General features: G+C 43.9%; 1 protein-coding gene across 2 annotated transcripts in view; it reads right to left on the reverse strand.

Moving 5' to 3' along the window:
- The window catches only part of HUNK (hormonally up-regulated Neu-associated kinase), a 127,347-nt gene that overhangs the window by 61,676 nt on the left and 50,565 nt on the right, over window positions 1-15,106 (reverse strand). For both annotated transcript variants that reach the window (XM_065541420.2, XM_045389239.3), the window contains exon 3: window positions 346-401. In XM_065541420.2, the coding sequence (XP_065397492.1) occupies window positions 346-401 (56 nt within the window). The remainder of the gene's footprint in view (window positions 1-345; window positions 402-15,106) is intronic.

The raw sequence follows: 15,106 nt of genomic DNA on the forward strand, positions 1-15,106 counted from the left end.
CTGCATTCACCGAGAAGCGGAATGAGATATGACAAAGCTATGGGAAGCATTTCTGAGCCAAACTATCTTTCACTATTTTTAAGAAGTTTTCCGCTTAATCCAAATAAAAATAAATTCTACAAAAGGTCAGCTCCATCTGAATTTATGGAGAAGCTATAGTTTGAATAAGACAAGGAAACACATGATCCATTTTCAAAACCATTATTAAATTTTGGAGGTAAAAGAAGATAATCTAGAATATTGTCTGGGTATTAGAGATAGACCATGGATATTTTTCAAAGTTGAGAACTGACAACACAACACTTAAAAGATAATTTTGCTTTAAAAAAAAAAAAAAAGTCATACCAATCAGCTTGATATTATTGTCTTCATCTAGTAGCAAATTCTCTATCTTCAAGTCTCTGAAATAAACAAAACCACACAACATTTCAGATAAGCATTCGAAATAATGGAATTACATTTTGCTTCTGACGGGCAATGAACTGTTTTTAGAGTCACTTCTAACCAACCCGTAAAGCTTTCTGCCAAAACTCAATCAACAAGTAAATATTTAAAAGACATGATATATTAACAATTAATTGCTGTAGACTATAAAAGCTGAAGAATTTCAGAGACGACAGAGAGCAAAGAGGACAGAAGGGATCATGAAAAGTTTCTGGAGAAAGCAAGACCTAAACCGGAACCTGGAAGTTAAGCAGAACCAGGGTGTGGGGAGAGAGGAGCACATCACTCAAGATGGCGCAGCCTGAGGGGCCAGGGAAATATTCCATACGAATGTGGCCCTGGGTTGGTGACACTGGGAGCAACCTCAGATTTGGGGAAGCAATTTAAAAAAAAAAAAAACATGTGAAAGCCAACTTAATTGATGAGTGCAATGACCTCCATGTTTGGAGCCCAAGGGTCATGACAAACTGGCAGGTGAGGATGAGTTAATCTATTTAGCAGGTAGATATTATCATGGGCACAATAATGGACTCCAAAGATGTTGGTGTCCTAATTCCTGGTGTCATGCCCGAGACTATGTTAACTTTACAGAGCTAGGGGGAACTAAGTTCCAGATGGAATGAAGATTGCTAATTAGATACTAGGTGATGCCATGCATTGACACTGAGAGGACGGGAGGAGGTGGAAGGGAGAAATGAGCCCAGGGTCATGTTGAGTGTGAGGTGTCTGGTGTCTGCACCTGTGACTGTAAGCTCCCAGAAGGCAGGAAACGTGTCTGCCCTGCTTCCCACTGTACCCCAGTACCTTTGCACGTTCCAGGTACTCAGTAAATACCAATGAGTCCAGATTACCAATGAGATCATTTGAGATTTCAGAAGCAGAAGTATTTATGTGGGCAAAAGAATATACTTGGACATCAAAACCATCTAGGTCAATTATGATCAGCTCTGGCATCTTAAATTGTAGCATGCCAACTCAGACACACCTTGAATGTTAACCGTATAAAAATACTCTTACACACACACATACACACAAACACACACACACACACACAAACACATATTCTCTTCCATTGTTTTTAAACATACCATTCTTGATCCGGCTTTTATTTTCTCACTTTTGAATAGAGAGATAGGCAAGAGAAATGTTTCTTTTTCCTCTTATCTCTACTGTAGGGAATTGAATGGCGTAATCATGTTAAAACAAAAACAGCAACTGATACACTACGTCAATGTCCAAAACAAAAAGGAGCGGTAGCTAGGACTGGCTGTGGCAAACAGGACAGCAGTGCCCCACTTAACGGGGACACCTGCTCACGGCTTGGTCCCAGCACTGCCAGCTCACCTCATTCTCCAAAAGAAGCCAGAGGTCCAGATTTGATCTCAATTTTTAAATGTTGGCAACAAACTCATATTAAAACAACCATAAACCCCACCCTTGCAGGCAAGATATGGCCTGCAGGCTACCAGTTTTCAACCTCAATATGGGTGGACGCTGAAGCCTTGAAAGGATGTGAGATTGTCAAGGTGAGGGCAGAGAACTGGTGCGGGGGAAAGACCAACAGGCTAGTGGCGAACACTGGCGTTCACAGTAAACTGGGAAAGGACAGGTGCAGGGGTGGGCAGGGGTTATGTCAGCCAGGCTGTTGTCACAGGAAGGGCAGGACTACAGGATGGTAAGAATTAAGGAGCCAAACGCAGAAAAAAAAAAAAAAAGGGTGAACTCTAAAAAGTGTCCAACGGATTCAAAATTACCGATAGCCTTAGGGCTGGGTGCTGGCTGAGAAGGAAGATCCGCGTTCAAACTGGGGATATAAACTGACATTGCCCAATCCAGTGCGCCCACAAATGGGAAGAAGAATTGTATATTTTCCCTTCACTCCAAATGAAACAATGCACAGAATACTTCAAAACTGCGTGCCTTGTAAAGGCATCACACGTGTCCAAATACAGGGTGACTCCAAATATAAGGTGACCTCCTTGCTTTTCCAATAGGAAGACTTTGTCCCTCAGTAAAAGGTTTTTGGAAAACGCAAACGTATACTTTTTAGGAATGCAATAGAATTATTAAATGACTATTGATACCACTTATCTTCAAAGCTGCATCATCCTATTTAAGACCATATATTAAAATGTTAACATAGTTAATTTAAGAAATACTGTTTCCACGCTGTCACATTTCATGAAACAATTTTATTCAAACTAGTCACAGGCAGAACCAGGATGACTTTTTGAGTCTTTGTGCAGTGTTTCAATGTAACATGATCTTTCAGGTGACTGGATATTTGAGATAAAGTATTTTTTTTTAATTTGCATATGATGCCTTTGCTGGAAATCTTATCCCAAATCATACGCACCCATTTAAAATCGCCATAAATTAACCACTCAGTGAACTGTTTTGAGACTGGCCTCTCAAACTCTCCCAATCAAGAGGCCATATCTCTAGAAGTTATTATTAAAGCCACATAAATGCTTTTACCTTCCTTCCTACTGGGTTCCTCGCGTGATTTCTAGAGCACCCAAAGTCATCAGTGAGCCAAATAAAGGTTTATGTGTCTTCTCTAACTAGTACTTTGTTATTGAAAATAAAATACTATCATTGAAATTGTGTCCTTATCATATGAGAGATTTGCAAGGACTCTGTAAGGCACTTCCTCTTTTCTGAAGATACTGAAGACGTAATACCAGCCTGACTTCTATTCAAGCATATACGGTAATTCCAAAACACACACATGCATACACAAAATAGTATGCCAGCAATATCCCAAACTGTTGTTCCGTGAACCCTGATTATAAACAGCAGCACTCTCTAAATCTAAAGGAAGGCCACGGTTTGTTTCAAATGAAATAAAGCCTCTTTGCCTGGGAAGAAGGGAAGCCACACTAAGGCATTAAAGGAGAAATTTGGTTCAGAACAAATAGTGTGGGGGAAAAACATCCTAAAGAGGCGAGGTAAAAGACAGCAACTGCCAAGAACAATAAAACTAAGTTGGGTAATTCTGGGGCCACAAAAGCCTAGAGAACAACCACAGTGATTAGAAGAATGATATAAACAAAAGACCAAAAATAAGAGAAAATGCAAAAGAAAAACAATACCCGCTTTTAAAATCTAGGAAACGTCCTAAAACTAGGGCAGGACATATTAAAAATAATTATTAGGCAAACTGAGAAAAAAATAAAATCAGTTCAAAGTCACTATCTTCCCACCCATAGCATCCCTTTATAACCAACTCTATCCCCTAAGAAAAATGCACAGAATACACCTGGTTAACCTTGGTTATTTGTCCAGATTTCTAAAAGATTTCAGTGACAACCAATCCAATGGCCTAAAGGTTCCGTGGCTAGTTCATGGGAGGGTGAGCTACTTTTGTCTCTGTCCAGGAGATCAGTGTACTTACCCACGCACAAGAAAAGAACACTCACGCTGGGCTTGGTGGCTCACGCCTGTAATCCCAGCACTTTGGGAGGCCGAGGCGGGCGGATCACCTGAGGTCAGGAGTTCAAGACCCGCCTGACCAACATGGAGAAATCCCGTCTCTACTAAAAAAATATAAAATTAGCCTGGCGTGGTGACGCATGCCTTTAATCCCAGCTACTAGGGAGGCTGAGGCAGGAGAATCGCTTGAACCTGGGAGGTGGGGTTTGCGGTGAGCCGAGATCACGCCACTGCACTCCAGCCTGGGTGACAGAGCAAAACTCTGTCTCAAAAAATAATAATAATAATAAAAATAAAAAATAAAAGAACATTCAATAGCCTTTGGCTTTATTCCACTTCCTGCTTTGTCCTTTGTAACTTATCCGGAAGGAAGAGGGAGAATACTTTCCTCCAGACTTTAGGAAAAAAGGAACTAAAATCTCATTTTTAAAAATAGCTTTTACCTAGGTATTTACCCAAATGAGTGGAAAACTTATGGACATAAATGTTTATAGCAGTTTCAATCATTCTTTCCCCCAAACTGGCGGCACCCAAGATGTCCTTCAGTAGCAGAATGGATAAACAAACTTTGGCACATCCAAATAATGGCACATTCAGTAATAAAAAGAAATAAGGTCAGGCGCGGTGACTCACACCCAGAATCCCAGCACTTTGGGAAGCTGAGGCGGGTTGATCACCTGAAGTCAGGAGTTCAAGACCAGTCTGGCTAAAACGGTGAAACCCCGTATCTACTAAAAATACAAAAATTAGGTGGAGCACACCTGTAATCCCAGCTACTCGTTTGAACCCAGGAGATGGAGGCTGCAGTGAGCCAAGATTGTGCCACTGCACTCCAGCCTAGGGCAACAGAGTGAGACTCCATCTCAAAAAATAAAAAAGAAAAAGAAAAAAATATAAATTAAATTAAATTAAAAAAATATAAAATAAATTAAATTAAAGAATATCTTTTTATCTTCAGTGATAAAAACAGATAAGATATTGAGCCAAAAATTGTGTGATTCACTTGGAAAGACATGGAGGAACATCAAATGCATGCTTTTAATTGAAAGAAGCTGGTCAGAAAGGGCTACATCCTGTTTGACTCCAACTATATGACATTCTGGGAATCTATGGTGATGGTAAAAAGAGCAGTGGCTGCCAGGGGTTGGCGTGTGGGAGGGAAGAAAGGAGAGATGAATAGAGGGGAATATAGAAGGGTTTTAGGGTGTTGAAATTATTACGATACTGTAGTGGTGTTACATCATACTGTGCATTTATCAAAATCTATAGAACTGCACATCACAGAGTGAACCCTAAGGTAAACTCAGACCTTAGTTAATAAGACTGTATCCATACTGGTTCATCCATTGTAACAAATGTGCCAGGGGAACACAAGATATTCGTAACAGGGAAAATGCGGGTGGGGGGACGGTGTGCAGGAACTCTCTTGTAGTTTCTATGCAAGTCTTCTGTAAATCTAAAACTGCTCTAAAAAATATTGTCTATAAATTTTTATAAAAGCAGCTTTTGGATACATTTTCCTTCCCTAAGCAATCCGTACTAAGAATGGTACGACTACAACCAAGTGCCTCACTCAGGCAGTTCACTGTGGGACATCCTTAGCCCCCTGAAGTTATGTCCCTGAGTCCATTCAGAACAGTGGGCAACCCAGACTGTCTGCTCAGCTACTCAACAGTGATCAAAGAGGATACAAATGATCCAAAGAGGCAGAAAAAATGAGAGACACCTGGAATAAAACAGGAAGGTAACAAAATAAATAATCCTACCCAAAAGATGCTGCAGCACTATTCACAATAGCAAAGACATGGAATCAACCTAGGTGCTATCAAAGGTGGATTGGATAAAGAAAATGGGGTACATATGTACCATGGAATACTATGCAGCCATAAAAAAGAATGAAATTGGCCGGGTGCTGTGGCTCACACCTGTAATCCCAACACTTTGAGAGGCTGAGGCAGGCAGATCACGAGGTCAGGAGATCATGGCTAACATGGTGAAACCCCATCTCTACTGAAAGCACAAAAAAAAATTAGCCGGGCATGGTGGCACAAGCCTGTAGTCCCAGCTACTCAGGAGGCTGAGGCAGGAGAATGGCGTAAACCCAGTGTTAACTTTTAACTGTGAACAAAGGTGAAGGAGAAGAGAATGGCCCTGGGAGAGATGGGAAGTTGCTTTTTCTTGGCCAATGGGCCTTCAAAGAGGAGCTAGGAGAAGCAATAAAGGGGTGTGGCACAAGGCACAGAAGGTAGCGCAGGGCGGGGCATGGTGGCCCACACCTGTAATCCCACCACTTTGGTAGGCTGAGCTTGCAGTTAGCCCAGATTGCGCCACTGTACTCCAGCCTGGGCGACAGAGCAAGACTCCGCCTCAAAAAAAAAAACAAAAAAACAAAAAAAGAATGAAATCATGCCCTCTGCAGCAACATGGATGCCACTGGAAGTCATTATCCTGAGCAAATTAACACAGAAACAAAAAATCAAATACTGCATGTTCTTCCTTATAAGTGGGAGCCAAAGACAATAACGACAGATACTGAGGACTACCAGAGGAGGGTGGGAAAGAGGAGGACAAGGGTTGAAAAACTGCCTGTTGGGTACTATGCACAGTACCTGGGTGATGGAATCTGTACCCCAAACCTCAGCATCACACAATATACCCATGTAACAAACCTGCACATGTACACCCGGAAGCTAAAATAAAAGCTGAAAGTTTTAAAAGGGGCGAATTTCTTCATAAGGTTTCAGTGTTAGTGTGTTATAATGGACCTTTAAAAAAAATACGAGCAAGCCTCTATTATCCAGAATACTGGCTCTATCAGAAAACCTCCCTGCGGTCCACGTGAAAAGCCTGATGTTCACTCTAGCTGCATCCCAAGAGCCAGACACTTGGCTCTGCGAAGTGCGAGGCGTGCCCTACGGGAAGGAAAGTGAAGGGCAGGCTGGTCGGCACATGACGATGGGGTGAGGGAAGGAGAATGCCCACTCCACATGAATGGTCCTGGATCTGATTAAATTCTTTCATGGAAGGGAGAGGGAAGCGGGAGGATCTTCCTTCAGTCCTGCCATCTGAACAGTTCCCCCTGTGGCATATAAACTGGAAATTCAGTGTTCACTTTTTTTATTTTTATTTTTGAGACAGAGTCTTGCTCTGTTGTCCAGACTGGAGTGTAGTGGCGCAATCTCAGCTCACTGCAGCCCGTGCTTCCTGGGTTCAAGCAATTCTTCCTCAGCCTCCTGAGTAGCTGGGATTACAGGTACGTGCCACCACGCCTAGCTAATTTATGTATTTTTAGTAAAGATGGGGTTTCACCATGTTGTCCAGGCTTGTCTTGAACTCCTGACCTCAGGTGATCTGCCCACCTTGGCTTCAGAAAGTGCTGGGATTACAGAGTGAGCCACCTCATCCTGCCCAGTGTTAACTTTTAACTGAGAACAAACAAAGGAGAAGAGAATGGCCCTGGGAGAGATGGGAAGTTGCTTTTGCTTGGCCAATGGGCCTTCAAAGAGGAGATAGGAGGAGCAACAAAGGGGTGTGGCACAAGTCACAGAAGGTAGCGCAGGGTGGGGCATGGTGGCTCACACCTGTAATCCCACCACTTTGGGAGCCTGAGGCAGGTGGATCACTTGAGGTCAGGAGTTAAAGGCCAGCCTGGTCAACATGGTGAAACCCCGTCTCTACTAAAAATACAAAAATATGCTGGGTGTGGTGACGGGTGCCTGTAGCCTCAGCGAGAGGCTGAGGCACGAGCATCGCTTGAACGTGGGAGGTGGAGGTTGCAGAGGGCTGAGATTGCACCACTGCACTCCAGCCTAGAGGATAGAGTGAGACTCCGTATCAAAAAAAAAAAAAAAGAAGAAGGCAGCACAGGAAGGTGGGTTGGGAGGACAGTGCTGGGGCTGAGGACGCAGGGGTGCGGGGGATGGGGGTGAGGACGCAGGGGTGCGGGGGATGTCTTGGGAACAACAGGCAGCACCAATACACCAACCAGAAGCCACGGTGACGCAGGAGCAGGGAGCCCAGCAGAGAAGAGGACGCTAGAGAGACGCTGTGCGGGCTCAGAAGGCTTCAGGACCCTTCTCTGCTCATTAGGCAGTTCCAGGGAGAAATGCTCAAAGGGGACCCATGGCAGCAGACAGACCAGATGTTGAGATAAGCGCAGGGTGTTTTTACAGAGATCGGGAAAGGACCTGCGGGGAGAAGACGACTCCACACCCTCTAGGTATCACCTAATCACAGCCCTTTGTTCGAAGTTCTTTCAAAAGCACCAGCACACAAACAGGCCATGACTAGCCATTCAAGGTTCCCCACAGGCTACCAAGCAACCCCTTCCCCTCCCCTCCACCCGCCCACACGGACTCTCCTTGCATCTCTTTCAAGATGGTCAATTAGAAGGTTCTGAGACTGGCCGCCATGAACTGAGTCACTGCCCTCTTGGACAGAGGGTGCAGGGAGGAGAGTCAGGGAGGGTCCTGTTGCCATGACAGACATACAGGTGCTCCCCCGCCCCTGGGGTTTCGCAGAAAGGCAGCTGCTCCAAGTCTGTGGAGCAAAGAGGCAGACAGGAGCAGTGCTGGGGAGGTGGAAAGCAGGAGTGTGTGTGTATGTGTGTGTGTTTATGCCTGAGTGTGTAAGTGCACATGAGTTTGTGTGTGCACACTGCAAGTGTTGGCACATGTTCATGTGACCTTGCATGCACGTGGGGACAGCAAGAGTGTACATGTGTGGGTGTGTGCATGCATGTGCACACATCCATGGGTGTATGAACGTACACGTGAGTTTGCACATGTGTTGCATACACACGTGTGTGGGCTCTCATATGTCAGAGTGCGCCATGTGTATATGGTCATGGGCGCACGTGTGTGTGTGCACGCACATGCATGCATCACATGCATCCAGAGTTGTGGGATGGGAGAAGGCAAAGAGAAGGCAGTCTCTCCCCTGGGCCTCCACAGGCCATGCCCAACCCAGGAGGTCTAGGCTGAGGGGCAGGAACTCAGGAAAGGGCCTGGGGGAGCCGCTCAGGGTTGAGTCCAAAGAACTGAATGGTGTAACACTGAGGCATCAGGATAGGAGGTAAGAGGAGGAGAGCATGAGACGTGGCAGAACCAGTGAACACCGCAAGTGGGGAGGCTGAGCAAAGACAGGGAGTCAAGCAAGGGAGCCTGCGGAAGGGAGTAAGGACAGGTGCTGGGGTCTGGCTCTCTCTAATGGACCCGCCAACCAGGCCCGGGCAAGTCATTTAAACTCTCAGAGCTTCTAATTCTGCCCCGGAGCCCAGCCATCATGAGAAGGGTTACCCAGCGGGGCCACTGGCAGCGGGAAATGCCACAGTGGATTCCTGAGGGCTTTGCGGGCCACTCCATTTATGAGGTGAGAGGCTGGAGGTGAGGATAATAAAGTGAAAGATTCTAAGACAAGGTGAAGAGTTAAGACTCCAGAAAATACTTAAAAGAGGTGATCAATTTGGCCATAAGCAAACAGTATTGGGGGGCATGCCCCCCTGCCCAGCGAAAGGTAAGAGAGAAGGGGCCCAGGGAAGGACAGACCCAACTCAGACAGGATTAAGTTTGATGGAAAAAGTTTTGCCTACGGGGATGGTCACAAGATGAATTTTAATAATAAACTAAGAATAAAGCATCCCAAACTCCCCAAGCACATAACTCCCCAAGGCAACAGGTATTTTGCAGGGAACATGATTTTTTTTTTTTTTTGGTTAGGTCTTATCTTCAAAAGCACTGTATTAAAAGCAAATGATGTGCAAATTCTTGATTTATTTACAATATGGGTATTTTGCTAAAATACAAGAATAATGTGTTATCCATGAACCCGATTTATTTATTCAAAATGAAACCTTTATTGAGTTCCCGTAATGTTCCAGAAACAAATTCTGTTTATAAAACTGAAAGACCCATTCACTAGAAAGATGCCACTCTACAAATTGTGACCTAAAAAATAAACACAGTGACACTAAGTCAATGAAGAAACTCCTTTGAAATTCCAGGGAGAATATGGACTATTCCAGAACATAGGACTGGCTACCAGAAAGCTTCCATCCCAGTGCAAACTCTGACACTAGCTGTATTCATTCAATTTTCCTTCCTTCATTCAACAAAGTCTTACTGTGTGCCCACCGGGCTGAGCACTGGGCTAAGCTGTGGCTTGTGCAGAAGGCAGATAGAGAGAAGTAACCACAGGATACGTGCTCAGAAAGAAAAGTAGAGGGTGCTGGGAGTCTATGGCCAGGGGACCAAGCCTGGAGGGCTTCCCAGAGAAGGTGAACCTGGAGCTGTGACCTGAAGGATGAGTAGAATTCAGCCAAAGACAAGGGCAGTACAAGCAGAGAACAGCTATGGGGCCCTGAGCACAGAGAACTGTGGGCCTCAGCTTCCTGTGGATAAAATGAGTGGGTTGGACTCAGTAGTAATTACAGAGAACATGGACTCAGTCCTTACACAGTGTCTCGGTTTTGAGCACTTCATGCAGACTGACTTATCTAATCCTCACAACAGCCATGTGAAGTGGAGAATCCATTTTCCCTGTTGTGTAGCTGTGGAAAGGGAGGTACAAAAGCTCGAGTGATTTGCCCAGCACCACTCTGGAGTGGCCAAACCAGCACGTGGACAAGGGGGTCTGGCTTTCCCGTCAGCGCTGCAGACCACTGTGCATCCCAATCCATGAAACTGTTGGGCTGGAGCTTTGCAAGAGCTCACATTTCCAATGCGATTTTTTTAAAAGCCAATTAAACACAAAACTTTTGCTGTCACTGGTGCCTCCAGATATGTGCTCGAAGGCCCTGGGATTCCATCCAGCTCCTGGATGTGAGCAGAAATCGTTCCCTCTTGTCTGCTGTCCCCTTCCTCTCCTCTCTAAGAAAACCCGAAAGTTAACAGACTTCTTAACCCCCCAACCAGCACAGGTTGGGCCTGCTTCTTGTCAGGCCAAAAAGAACAAAGAAGGGCCTCCTGTCTTCCACTCCTTCCTCTTAAGCGCAGAGCGCCCTTTTCTCCATAGTGATGAATGGATAAGGTCATGGCCCTGGGAGCCACGGTGTTGACACACATCCGAGCTCAGGCTCCGGCTCCCTTTGATCGTGTGTCTCTTTCTCCTGGTCCTGCAGCCCCATGGCTTCTCTCTTCCTGCTTAGGGATGGTGGTATTGTATTATCCAGTTGTGTTTTCTCTGTATAGTTTGATTGGACTTGGTCATTTTGAATGAACACATGAATCTCAAATTAGCCTCTCAGCAGAATCGGCGTTCTAGGTGATTCATGTTAAGAGTTGATGCTCTATATACAATAGGCAAATCATCAGATTTTGGCATCCTGCTGGGTGAGCACGTTTAGGGGAAGGAAAAGCAACCTGTTATATTTTAGAGAAGATTAGACAATTCTAAAATAGAATAATAAAGAAGTTAGACCACACTCTACCTTTGTAAAAATGAACAACAGCCCTAGACACAGAGGCTGTGGCAAGTCTAGTCTCATAGGAAGTTCTCTGCCAGCAAAGCGAATCTGCTTTATACACGCTTAGCTTCCTTTGAAAAAACAAACAAACAAACAAAAAACCTACTTGTCATATTTATTGTTTCTTTTAAATGATGTTTAAATACTTCTGGAAAGATAAATAATTATTTCGATTTAATGCCACAGGAAATGAGGGCTCTGCTAGCATTAAGTTGATTATGACATAACAACATAATATCAGTCTAATCAGGAACTGCATTTTTAAAGCATCCCCTAACAAACACACACACACACACAACCAAAAGCCCCTAAAATCACTGTACACATATAGCCACAAAAAAATCATCCTGAATCCTTTTGCATGATCCAATATATGTACTCAGAAATCTTCCCACCAGCAACTCCAGGGCCTCTCTGAAATGCAATAGTCTCTTATTCATTTGAAAACTCTAACCTCAAAATAATTTATGAAATTCATTCCACCTTTGCAGCATAAAGGAGAAAATTCTTTATGAGAAAGGGCTCCAGTAAAGAGCATACCAGTGGTCAGTTGAAATATGAACACCCAAAATTAGTGGTATAGAGTCTTTGAAAGTCAAGACATTCCGTTAAAGCCACTATGAATATATTCTAAACAAGCATTTTAATGTGAGGTCTCAACCACCTAATCACCTATGTCCATGGGCGGTGACACACATTAACATGATTTTTAGAGGGAAACGTGAAAAAAATCTTCCTAAATTGTCTGTGTATTTCCAATCTTCTCTAACTTTAAAAGATCTGAGCCCTTGCCATTATTGGATTATAAATATATTCCTGAGGAGAGAGAGGCAAAAGTAGAAAAAGCTAGAGATCAGAGAAAGAAAAAGTATACCGTCTTTGCTATCAAAACACTATTAAATTCATTGCTTTGACATTCTGACAGTAATTGCGCTGAGAGGGATTGGATTTTGTTAAAATTACTTTAAAAGGGCTGTTGAGAATTTCCTGCAGGAGAGGCCAGTGTGCAAGGCGCAGCTTCCACTTGGTTTTCTTTGTTGTTCTCACAATCCTGAGAAGCTCAGTGCTCATCTTATTTTTGACAGCACAAAATCCTTGCAAAAAACACCCCGAGTACCACAAAAAGCTCTGCCGCTCGCAGTCCCTCGTTCCATTTTCCACTGTGACCTGCGGAGTCGGTAATCCAAGCTGATTCACTTGTGAGATTTCTGCCTTTGTCATCTTAATAAACAAAGACAGAGCCAGGCACACTTACGACTATCATTTTCCTAATAACGGCAGAGCTATGACACCTCAGGCTACCCAAGGGTATTGTTGGGAAGAGCCAAAAATAGCATGATTCACTTACCATTTCTGAATGTTCTCTTCCTTGCTAATCTAAGCCCAAAGAGTTCTAATGAAGTGTGATCTCATGACAACACGCATGACTAAGAATACGTACATGAAGAGGTGTTCTCACCTCAGTGAGGAGGAAATGATTGGCCTGAATGGTGCCTACCCAAGGCTGGCTCTAGAAAAGGCCTGGACAATGGACCTCCCGTGGGTTTAGACATGAGAGGGCAGAGCATCCCATGGCACCAATCCCATTAGTAAGGAAACAACTCTCTCCACCTTGGAAGTCTAAGTTCTATTAAGTAAAGGCCTGGAGCTGCTTTTGTCACTGATCAGAAAATAAACGGCTTTCATGGCTGGGCATGGTGGGTCACATCTGTAATGCCAGCACTTGGGGTGTGGTCGAGGAGGGTGGATCATTTGAGGTCAGGAGTTTGAGACCAGCCTGGGCAACATGACAAAAGCCCATCTCTACTAAAACTACAAAAAATAGCTGGGCATGGTGGCGCGTGCCTGTAATCCCAGCTACTTGGGAAGCTGAGGCAGGAGAATCTCTTGAACCTGGGAGGCGGAAGTTGCAGTGAGCCGAGATTGCACCATTGCACTCCAGCCTGGGCGACAGAGCAAGACTCCATCTCAAAAAAACAAAACAAAACAAAACAAAAAAAACCAGAAAGAAAGAAAATGGCTTTCAAACAGATAGAACTCGATTATCATTATTAAAATTAAAATTAGATTTACCATTAAATGTTGAATTTTTTAAAAATATGTGTTTCCTCAAAAGGATAAAGAAAGCTGACATATGACCCAGCAATTCCACTCCTAAGAGTTGGAGTTTTCTGAGAAGTGAAAACAGCGCTCATAGCAGTATTACTAGCCAAAGTGTGGGAACAACTCAAACGGATCAGCCAACTGTGGTATATCCATACATGGAGTATTATGCAGTCATAAAAAGGAAGGAGACACTGACACATGCTATAACTTAGACAAACCTGAAAAACATAATGCTACATGAAAGAAATCAATCACAAAAGACTATATATTATATAATTCCATTTATATGAAATGGCCAGAATAGGCAAATCCATAGACACGGAAAGTAAATTAGTAGTTGCCAGTGTTGGGGGAAGAGGCAAATGGGGAGTGATTGCTAATGGGTACAGGGTTTCTTTTGGCGGGGGGCGGGTAATAAAAATATTCTAAAATTAGAAGGTGGTGATGGTTGCACAACTCTGTGAATACACTAAAAAACACTAGATTATACACTTTTAAATGGTGACTTTTATAGTACATACATTTATTAATTTAAAAATATTTTAACATACATGTGCACACACGTGTGCATGTTTACATATATACACACATAAATACGTCATGCTTCAATCTTGCTTTTTAAAATAAGCACCAATTAAAAATGATTTGTAGGCCTGGCGCGGTGGCTCACGCCTGTAATCCCAGCAATTCGGGAGGCCGAGGAGAGCGGATCACCTGAGGTCACGAGTTCGAGACCAGCCTGACCAACATGGAGAAACCCTGTCTCTACTAAAAACGCAAAATCAGCCGGGCGTGGTGGCTCATGCCTATAATCCCAGCTACTAGGGAGGGTGATGCAGGAGAATCACTTGAACCTGGGAGGCGGAGGTTGCGGTGAGCCAAGATCTCACCATTGCACTCCAGCCTGGGCAACAACAGTGAAACTCCGTCTCCAAAAAAAAAAAAAAAAAAAAAGATTTCTAGGGCGTGGTGGCTCACACCAGTAATCCCAGCACTTTGGGAGGCCAAGGCGGGTGGATCACCTGAGGTCAGGAGTTCAAGACCAGCCTGACCAACATAGCGAAACTCTGTCTGTATTCAAAATACAAAAACTGGCCAGGCATGGTGGTGGGCGCTTGTAATAATCCCAGCTACCTGGGAGGCTGAGGCAGGAGAATGTCTTGAACCTGGGAAGCGGCGGTTGCAGTGAGCCAAGATTGCGCCATTGCACTCCAGCCTAGGCGACAAAGTGAGACCCGGTCTCAAAAAAAAAAAAAGATTTCTGGTTGTTCTCAATAACCCAGAGTAATTATTGATCATAATTTCACAAAGGAAAAACCATGCATTTGTTGGTGAAGCCAACACCCCCTTGGAGGAAAAGAGGGAGCTTTTATTTCTTTAAATTCGTTTGATCTTATTTTCATACCGTACTAAAAGCAGGCACCCACCACCACCAATGGCAACATTGCTAAGAATGCTGCTTCCATTCACTTTCTTTGTAGAGCCCCTTCCTAGGAAGCAACAAGCTATTAAAAACAAGCTTGATTTTCATAAAATTATTTGCAAGACTGGTTTGGTTTGTGGAAAACACTCCTTGATTTCAAGGGCAAGTTCAAAATTCGAATGGTGATTCAATTTCATTGAATAAAACAGCTATTGAGTGGCTACCATATGTAAAGC

Source organism: Macaca fascicularis, chromosome 3 (assembly GCF_037993035.2).
Source record: "Macaca fascicularis isolate 582-1 chromosome 3, T2T-MFA8v1.1".
Lineage (NCBI taxonomy): Eukaryota > Metazoa > Chordata > Mammalia > Primates > Cercopithecidae > Macaca > Macaca fascicularis.